The 10,197-nt window shown below is 35.2% G+C and overlaps 1 protein-coding gene across 2 annotated transcripts; it reads left to right on the top strand.

The window, feature by feature from the left end:
- The first annotated feature begins 883 nt into the window (after positions 1-883).
- On the top strand, positions 884-3,485 carry LOC102616611 (aluminum-activated malate transporter 12). Of its 2 annotated transcripts, none has more exons than XM_006485376.4 (4): positions 884-1,393; positions 1,499-1,908; positions 2,002-2,145; positions 2,753-3,485. In XM_006485376.4, exons 1-4 carry the CDS (start codon positions 943-945, stop codon positions 3,371-3,373), a joined length of 1,626 nt encoding a protein of 541 aa, XP_006485439.1. In that variant the 5' UTR covers positions 884-942; the 3' UTR covers positions 3,374-3,485. The 2 variants fall into 2 exon arrangements, with proteins under 2 accessions (XP_006485439.1, XP_052295165.1); XM_052439205.1 differs by having other exon boundaries at positions 1,499-1,809.
- Positions 3,486-10,197: the final 6,712 nt, after the last annotated feature.

Here is a 10,197-nt window from a genome sequence, read left to right on the forward strand (position 1 = left end):
CTTTTGAAAATATCAAAATTTTTAATTTTTATTTAAAAGATAACAAAAAAAAAGTGTTCGTTGATGATTTTTTTTTTGTGGTCTTCATGTTAAAATTGAGGGATAACTTGAGGTTTTCAAAAATAAGTTGGTGATTTAAAAATAATCAATTTCCAAGTGGGTATTTTGAAATTAACCCTATGTTTAATGAAATTCCATTTAATAGAATTTGAAATAAAAAATAAATAAAAATCTAGATCTCAAGGGAATTCTCTTTTATTTTTTTAGAAGAGAATTCAAAATAATACATTTATAAATATTTTTATAAATATAGATATCACACTTATTACTTACCTATTTTTGTTTTTCCTCATTTTGGTAATAATTAATTTAGGCAGCTGCTAAGTTACATTAAGTTACAACTGACCTAAAATTAGTTCTTTCCAACCTCTAAATTGTTTGAATAGCAACAATTTAGAGGCTCAAAGAAACTATTTTTAGGTTGTTGTATGTTACATTAATGTAACATAGTAAGACCCATTTATTTATTAATTGCAGCTATATAAAATATCAATGTTTCAAAAATGTAAGAGTTAAAATATGTACTTAAAGCAGCTGGAAGCTAAACCCTAGAAGAAATTCAACTACTCCTTTGAGTTTCTCTTCTTAAAGGTATGTTTTGCCTACCCATGATCCTATTAAATGGGAGTCCCCACTTTGGTAGGTTATAGATATTACAATCACACGTTCATCAATATTTTCTTCTTTCATGTTGACTCTCAAGCCCTTGTGAAAGCAACTCACCCTTCAATTATTTGTGCGCTTTATAATGCAATGCATGTGAATACAGGTACCTTCTCTCGCTCTCGCTCTCTCTTCTCTTCTCCATATAAAGTAAGACAACTGATTCTTTTAGAAACTTGGGGTTCTTCTAATATACCAAAGTAACCCCAATTGTACGAAATGGCTAGGAAGGTTCATGTGGGCATTGAAATGGCCATGAGTGGTGATCAAGGTGTTTCTAGAAAAAGCAGCAGCAAGGAGAAGTTGAAGAAGCACATGAATGTTATTGGTGAGAAAGCAAGAAGATTTCCCAATTTGTTATGGAAGGTTGGTCGAGAAGATCCAAGACGAGTGATTCATGCATTCAAAGTTGGCTTATCGCTAACACTTGTTTCACTCTTGTATCTGATGGGGCCTTTGTTCAAAGGCATTGGAGAGAATGCCATTTGGGCTGTCATGACCGTCGTTGTCGTCCTTGAGTTCACCGCCGGTGCCACTTTTTGCAAAGGACTCAATAGAGGATTAGGGACTCTCTTAGCTGGATCATTGGCATTTCTCTTCGAGTACATCGCCAATGAATCCGGTCACATTTTTCGAGCCGTCTTCATCGGATCTGCGGTTTTTCTTGTTGGTAACTCTATAATCACGAACTCTTTTTACAAACTATTTTTGTACAAATTGATGATGTGGCATAATTTTATTAATATGATTTTGAAATTTGTTGACATTCATGCAGGAGCTGCGGCAACATACATGAGGTTCATTCCCTACATAAAGAAGAATTATGATTATGGTGTTGTGATATTCCTTTTGACATTCAATTTGATCACGGTGTCAAGCTACCGCGCTGAGAATGTATTGAGGATTGCTCATGACAGGTTTTACACAATTGCCATCGGATGTGGCATTTGCCTTTTCATGAGTCTTATCATATTTCCAAATTGGTCAGGAGAGGACCTTCATAATTCCACCGTCGCCAAATTTGAAGGTCTAGCCAAATCAATTGAAGCTTGTGTCAATGAATATTTCAATGATAGTGCTGAGGAGGTAAAAATAAATTTAATGGATAAACCATCGGATGATGAAGATCCCATTTACAAAGGTTACAAGGCTGTTTTGGACTCGAAATCTATTGATGAAACTCTTGTGAGTTTTTTTTTTTTTTTTTTAATAATTACATTATCTAATAAAATTTTTTTATTTTGTATGCTTTGATACCTATTTAATTTGGTATAACAGGCATTATATGCGAGCTGGGAGCCGAGGCACTCAAGGCATTGTTACAGATTCCCATGGCAGCAATATGTAAAACTGGGAGCCATTCTTCGCCAATTTGGATATACTGTTGTTGCTCTTCATGGTTGTTTGCTTACTGAAATTCAGGTAATTAATTAATAAATTAATGTTTGAATAGCGAAAATTCAGTATTATTGTATTGATCGGGGCAAATTTTTGGGAACCATGTAAGACAAAACAACTTAATTAATGCAATCATGCTATAAGTAGATGCTTGAGGAAAACTTTCCTGTTTGCATGGTGCTATTCATTAGTTCCAATATAAAGTATACATTAATGCATATATCAGAACTTTCTTGACGCTTATTTGAGAAAAAAAAAAAAAACACTTCTTTCATTCTTCAACAGTCTGAGCCCATGTTCTATCTCATTGCTACACATGATATATGCTTGATTCTCTATGTATATGTAATTAAGAAGTGATTGTCATTTAAACACTGTCTTCCCCAACTTCTTATTAGTAATATGGCATAAAACATATGGCTTAATTGACGTTTAAGCTATGATGAATAATGTCACTTTTCTTCTCAAAGTACAATCGACGCATGTTCATGATTTCTATTTTACAAAGTTAATTAACGTTATTATAAACTATAAGCATTGAAAACTTTGGACGTTATTATTATTATTATTTCCACCTATCGGAAATTACATATGTAATGCTTTTGTTGAATTTTGTGTTCGTTAATTTTAGACCCCAAGATCAGTTAGAGCCCTGTTCAAAGATCCATGCATTCGCCTTGCAAATGAAGTATCAAAAGCACTAATGGAGCTGGCCAACAGCATCAAAAGTCGCCGGCACTGCTCGCCGGAAGTACTCTCCGATCACCTCCATGAAGCCCTACAAGACCTGAACACGGCCATAAAGTCCCAACCAAGGCTCTTCCTAGGGTCCAACAGCAGCCAATCCTCCAACTTGCTTGCCCTTGCAGCTGCACATGCAAGGCAGCAAAAGGAACATGGGGTATCACTGTCAAGTTTCAAAACGGATACTAGTGCATTGCTCGAATGGAAAAGCAAAAGGGCATCATCCGAGCGATCGAAAGAAGCCGAACGGAAAGTGCTGAGGCCACAGTTGAGTAAAATTGCAATAACAGGTCTTGAGTTCTCAGAAGCACTTCCATTTGCTGCTTTTGCTTCTTTGCTAGTGGAGATTGTGGCAAGGCTTGATAACGTGATTGAGGAAGTTGAAGAACTGGGGAGAATTGCTTGTTTCAAAGAGTTTAATCCTGGGGATGATCAGATCATTGTGACTTGTGACAAAACTCCAGTGGATGTTACTCAGAATCATTTGCCTTCCCATCCTGCAGATTAATCGTTAGTTCTATGATGTTAAAGATATGTTATTAGGTCACTTATGTTAGATATATTTTCCATTTGATTATTAAATTTACTTGTATTTTTGTTACAATGATTATTTTGATTCATATGTGGGGATCAGATTAATTGATTTAGGCTTGCAGTTTTAAAGTTTCAATAAAACTGTAAAATCTAGAGAAAGAGAATTGAGACAAAGGACTATTGTACGGTCTTCCATAGATTGAAGACTCAAGAAACTATATTATTCAAAGATGGATTAGAAAGAAAGACAAGTGCACAAAATAGGAAAATTACAATATATACATAAACAGACAATGTCAAAGAAGAAATTGAATCCTATGATTATGATAAGATAATTGAGTATAAGATAATTGCTATCACGCCTAACTTGCCAATATGTCGATGAAAGGGATCTTGTCCAAGTTGTTTTGTAAAGATGTCTGCAATTTGCAATGATGTCCTTATAAAATAAGGAAGAATCAATCGAGATTGGATCTTGTCAAGAATAGAATGACAATCCAGCTCTATGTGTTTAGTCCGTTCATGAAAGACAAGATTTTCGGCAATATGTATAGTAGCTTGATCATCATAAAGGACTGTCATTGGCTCTGGATAAGGAAAACCAAGATCACGAAATAAAAACTTAAGCCACTGCAGCTTACAGGTTAGTGTCAATATTCTGCCTCTGCTGAAGAACGAGATACCACAAATTGCTTATTGGTCTTCCAGGAGATTGGATTGGAACCAAGAATAGTACAATAAATAGCAATGAATTGATACGTAGTTGGACAGCCATGAATATATAAATTGCATGAAGAAGATAGAAGAACTCCTTTGCCTGGAGATCCCTTCAAATATCGTAAAAGTCTCAAAGCTACATCCATATGACTAGACCGTGGTTCGTGCATAAACTGGCTCATTATATTTATAGTATAAACAATATCAGGCCTTGTGATGGTGAGATAAATGAGTCTACTAGTCAACCTTGTATATCGTGAAGGCTTAGGCAATAGAACACCATTAGTTGGCTTAAGGCGAAGTTTTTGCTCCATAGGAAAAGCTAAAACTCATACTTCATGCTCATGTCTCGTAAAATGTCTAAGGTATATTTCCTTTGATATAAAAAGATCCCATGCCTAGAATGCGCCACTTCAATCCCAAGAAAATACTTAAGCCTCCCTGAATCTTTGATTTAAAAAAAAAATAAAAATCTTGGCTAGAAAAGTCTCCAAGTCCATAATGGCAGAATTATCATTACCAGCAATTATGATATCATCAATGTACACCAGAATAAAGGTAGAAGAGTTACCTTATATCTTGGTAAAAAGTGAGTAGTCTGCCTTAGACGGAGAAAAACCAGTTGCTTGAACTGTGGATGAGAATTTAGCAAACCAATTCCGTGATGCTTACTTTAAACCGTACAAGAACTTCTTTAATTTACAAACAAGCAGCTCCCCCTGTCGAAAAAATCCCAGTGTCAATGTCATGTAAACATCTTCATCAAGATCTCCATGTAGAAATGCATAAGTTGATGTAAAAACCACCCTTTAACTGCAGCCAAAGACAATAAAGCATGAATAGTGACTAATTTTTCCACAGATGCAAATGTAGCATGATAATCTAGTCCCTCAGTTTGGGTGTAACCCTTTGCCACGAGAGGTGTCTTAAACATTCTATGCTTCCATCGAATTTGAATTTTATCTTGTACACCCATTTACATCTAATAGGCTTTTTGCTTTCTAGAAGTTTAATTAGTCTAAGTATTGTTTTTCTCCAATGCATTGATTTCAACAGCCATCGCTTCACACCACTCAGCAATTTTCACAGCTTAGCTAAATCCATTTGGTTTACTTGTGGAAGATATGGCTGAAAGAAAAGATTTGTGTGCAGCCAAAAAAAAAAAAAAAAAAAAATTATCAAGGATATGGCTTACCTATTTGCTCATGGGAAGAAATGGCTTCCCATGAACGTTGTCAATATGATTTTCGCCCTCCAACTTACATTCAAGATTATCATATAGCCTAAAAAGACGAGCATCTGTTTAGGCTATCTGGATATGCAATAAAGATTCCAACTTTGCCCTCTTGGTCAAATTTATTTTTGATTCTATGATTATGAGCAAAGCATATACCCCCAAAAATACGAAGGTGAGAATAATTTGGTTTGCATTTGAAAAGTATTTCATGAAGGGATTTATTTGACCGCAATGGTGTTGGCATCTTATTAATGAGATATGTAGTTATAAGAACGCACTTCCCTCAAAATGTTATTGGTAAATTTGCTTGGAATCATAGTGCACGAGCAACTTCAAAAAGATGCCAATACTTTTGCACGCCACTTCATTTTGTTGGGGTGTGACCACATAGCTACGTTCATGTATAATGCCATGCATCTGATAGATATCAGATTGCACTCCTTAGAAAGGAATTCAGTACCATTGTCAGTTCTAATTTCTTGAATTTTTGAATCAAATTAGGTTTTAAGAAGAGCAAACAGTGATTTCAAATGAATTGTCATTTCAGCTTTAGAATGCATGAGAAATAATCAAGTACAATGAGAAAAATCGTCGACAATAGCTAAAAAATAATATGCTATAGAAATTGAAGGCTGATAAAGAAGAGCCCAAGTATCACAATGAATTAACTGAAGAGGTTTATTGTGCAAATAACACTAAATGGAAAAGAAAATGAGTTTGTTTTGCCCGGGGACGAACATCACAAACATAATCATGCACACTAGAAGTAGATGAATAATGTTTAGCTAAAGTTTGCAAATGGTTTAAAGATGGATGCCCAAGTCGCCAATGCCAAAGATTGAAATTTAGTAAGGTGGTGGTAGTGAGTAAAGCTGTTGGATGCTGAAATTAATAGAGTCTATCTTGAACTTTACCACTCCAATCTTTTTCGCATTTAAGTCCTAAAAAACACAATGATAAGAGAACTGAGCAGAAGTGGAATTTAGTTAATTGACTGACAGATAAAAGATTTGATTTAAAGAATGAGATATAAAAGATATTATCCAATTTAAAATTCAAAGAAAAATGACAGTTCCAACATGTGTAATAGAAACAATGGTACGTACCATATGGTAACTGTACTGTAGGACACTCTGGATGTGAATTATAAGAAGAGAAAAAAATTTGAAAAAACCTAAAGAGGAGAACATATGGTTCGTGGCACCTGTGTCGATAATCCAAGTGGCAAGGGAAGGGGTAGAAAGTGTTACCTGCTAGATTTGCTGTTGAATTCAGATTACATATAAGAGGTGCCTGAAATATTTTTTCAGTTACAAGTGTGGCGATCGCTGCTTTTCATTTATTAAACTCATATTGATTTGACTGAGATGGCTTATTTTTGGTACGGTCTTCTTTACCACAATGTTCTTAAATTGGCTAATTCTGACTGTTCTTGCAATCATTATAGTTACCGTCAAATTGATGACCTTTGCTATAAGTCTTGTTTTGAGTGGCAAGTGCGACACCTTCAGGTAAAAAGTGAGACACATGAATTTCTTGTTGTTTCTCTTCTTAGCGCACTAAAGAATTGTTGAAAAAAATAGCAAAACATGCTATTTTGAGAGCACATTTAGAGTGGGTCCCACTTAACGAAAGTGAAAAATATTGTGAGGTTCGGATTCTACTCCGTTGATACTTCAATAGTATAATTTTATTTTCTCAAAATGGTACTTGGGTTAATGAGAAATTGTCTCTGATACCGTTGATGATATTCTGTATGTCCCTGTTGCTACACCATTTGTTGTGAAGGAACCAGCCTCTATGGCAATTCCTGTCAATCATGCGGAAAGACCTGAAAAATTCAATGCCCAGAATTGCAAACGGTGGCAGCAAAAGATGTTCTTTTACTTGACCACGTTGAACCTTGCGAGGTTCTTGACCGAGGATGCTCCTAAGCCCAAAAAGGGTGAAACGGATATTCAAGTTGCAAGTGCAATTAATGCATGGCACCATTCGGATTTTTTGTGTAAAAATTATGTAATGAATGGCCTTAGTGACTCCTTGTATAATGTATACATAGGAACGAAAACAGCCAAGGAGCTGTGGGAATCCTTAGACCGAAAATATAAAACCGAGGATGCAGGTACCAAAAAGTTTGTTGTTGGTCGCTTCCTAGATTATAAAATGGTGGATTCTAAAACTGTAATAAGTCAAGTACAAGAACTTCAAATTATATTATCTGAAATCCTTGCGGAAGGGATGCATCTAAGTGAAACTTTTCAAGTTGCCGCAATTATTGAAAAATTACCTCCTGCTTGGAAAGATTTCAAGAGCTATTTGAAGCATAAACGAAAGGAGATGAATATTGAAGGGCTGGTTGTTAAGCTCAGAATTGAGGAAGACAACAGAAATGCAGAAAGAAGAGGGGCTGTTTCTATGGCAAAGACAAATTTTGTTGAACAAGGACCTAAAAATAAAAATAAAAAATTGGGCCCGAAAGGAGGAATTTCCAAGAAACAAACAAAATTTCAAGGAAAATGTTATAATTGTGATAAAATGGGTCACAAGGCTTCGGATTGTAAATTGCCTAAAACGAAGCGAGAGGCGAGTGTGGTGGAAAACATCACTCAACATGTTTCAGACATAAACCTCTTTGTAGTGGTTTCAGAAGTGAATCTGGTTGGCTCTAATCCAAGAGAATGGTGGATTGATACAGGAGCAACCAAACATGTTTGCTCGGACAAAGGGTTGTTCACTTCATTTGAAGCAGTTAACAATGGAGAGAAGCTATTCATGGGGAATTCGGCTACGTCTGAGATTGAGGGTCAAGGGAAGGTGATTTTGAAGATGACGTCTGGGAAAGAACTGACTCTGAACAATGTGCTTTATGTGCCAGAAATTCAGAAGAACTTGGTGTCTGGATCGCTGCTGAACAAACATGGTTTCCGAATGGTGTTTGAGTCAGATAGGGTAGTTTTGTCTAAAAATGGGATGTATGTGGGAAAGGGTTATGTTAATGATGGGCTATTTAAGCTCAATGTAATAACTCTGAAACCAACAATTAATAATAAAGCTACATCTTCTGCTTATTTGCTTGAGTCTTCTAATCTTTGGCATGGTAGATTAGGACATGTTAATTTTAATTCTTTGCGTAAATTAATTAACCTGAAATATATTCTCAATTTCCAAATTGATTTGAAACATAAGTGTGAAACTTGTGTTGAGGCAAAACTAACTAGGTCATCTTTCCAAATAATTAAAAGAAACACCGAACCACTTGATTTAATACATAATGATATTTGTGACTTTAAATCCATTCAAACAAGAGGTGGTAATAAATATTTTATTACCTTTATAGATGATTGCACAAAATATTGCTATGTATATTTATTGAAAAGTAAAGATGAAGCTTTGAAAAAGTTTATTCTCTACAAAAATGAAGTTGAGAATCAACTTAATAGGAAAATCAAAGAATTAAGGAGTGACCGTGGTGGTGAGTATGCTGTTCCGTTTATGTCAATATGTGAACAAAGTAGAATCATACATCAAGTCACGGCTCCATATTCACCTCAATCTAATAGGATTGCAGAACGAAAGAATCGAACTTTAAAGGAAATGATGAATGCAATGTTGATAAGTTCTGGGTTACCCCAGAATATGTGGGGAGAAGCTGTTTTGTCAGCTAATTATTTATTAAATAAGATACCCCGAAAGCAAGAAGATAAAACCCCGTATGAGTTATGGAAAGGTAGATCACCTTCATATAAATTCTTACGAGTGTGGGGGTGTCTTGCTAAAGTAGTGGTTCCTTCAAATAAAAAAGTGAAAATAGGACAAAAAACTGTTGACTGCATTTTCATTGGTTATGCACAAAACAGTAGTGCATATCGATTTTTGGTGCATGAGTCTAAAGTTCCAGATGTCCACAAAAATATGATAATAGAATCAAGAAATGCATCGTTTTTCGAACATGTGTTTCCTTGCAATTCTAGAATGGAATCGAGAGAATTGGAACAATTTCACGAAACAACACTTGAAAATGAAGAAAATGATCAAGCACCAGAAGAAGAAGAAGAACAAGAAATTGAGGTTAGACGTATCAAAAAAGCTAGAATAGAAAAGTCTTTTGGTCTAGACTTTCTGACGTATTTGCTAGAAAATGAACCTCAAAGCTTCAAAGAGGCTGTAACTTCAGCTGAAGGCACTTTATGGAAAGAAGCCATTAATAGTGAAGTTGAATCCATTTTATAAAATCATACTTGGGAGCTAGTAGATCTTCCTCCAGGATGTAAACCTTTGGGGTATAAGTGGATTTTCAAAAGGAAAATGAAAGCCGATGGATCAATCGATAAGTACAAGGCTAGGCTTGTAATTAAAGGTTATAGGCAACGAGAAGGCCTTGATTATTTTGATACTTATTCTCCTGTTACGAGAATAAATTTCATACGGATGATAATAGTAATTACAACTTTGCGCAATTTCGAGATACATCAAATGGATGTAAAAATGACTTTTCTAAATGAAGATTTAGATGAAGAAATCTATATGGAGCAACCTGAAGGTTTTATAGCTCCAGGACAAGAAAAGAAAGTTTGTAAATTGGTTAAGTCATTATATGACTTGAAACAAGCACCGAAACAGTGGCATGAGAAATTTGATCATACGATGATCACAAGTGGCTTTAAGATCAACAAGTGTGACAAATGTGTTTATGTCAAAGAAATAGAAAATGGCTGTCATTTTATGTTTATATGTTGATGACATGCTCATTGTTGGGAGTAATGATGACATGATTAAATCTACTAAGAATATGTTGAAGTCTAAGTTTGACATGAAAGACATGGGTCTTATAGATGTCATTTTGG

This window comes from Citrus sinensis, chromosome 4 (genome assembly GCF_022201045.2).
Source record: "Citrus sinensis cultivar Valencia sweet orange chromosome 4, DVS_A1.0, whole genome shotgun sequence".
In the NCBI taxonomy this organism is placed as follows: Eukaryota; Viridiplantae; Streptophyta; class Magnoliopsida; order Sapindales; family Rutaceae; genus Citrus; species Citrus sinensis.

Coding starts and splice junctions, on each gene's coding strand:
- LOC102616611 (XM_006485376.4), top strand. CDS start 943: ATGGCTAGGAAGGTTCATGTGGGCATTGAAATGGCCATGAGTGGTGAT. Junction 1,394..1,498: donor ATCTGCGGTTTTTCTTGTTG/GTAACTCTATAA, acceptor ACATTCATGCAG/GAGCTGCGGCAACATACATG. Junction 2,146..2,752: donor GTTTGCTTACTGAAATTCAG/GTAATTAATTAA, acceptor CGTTAATTTTAG/ACCCCAAGATCAGTTAGAGC.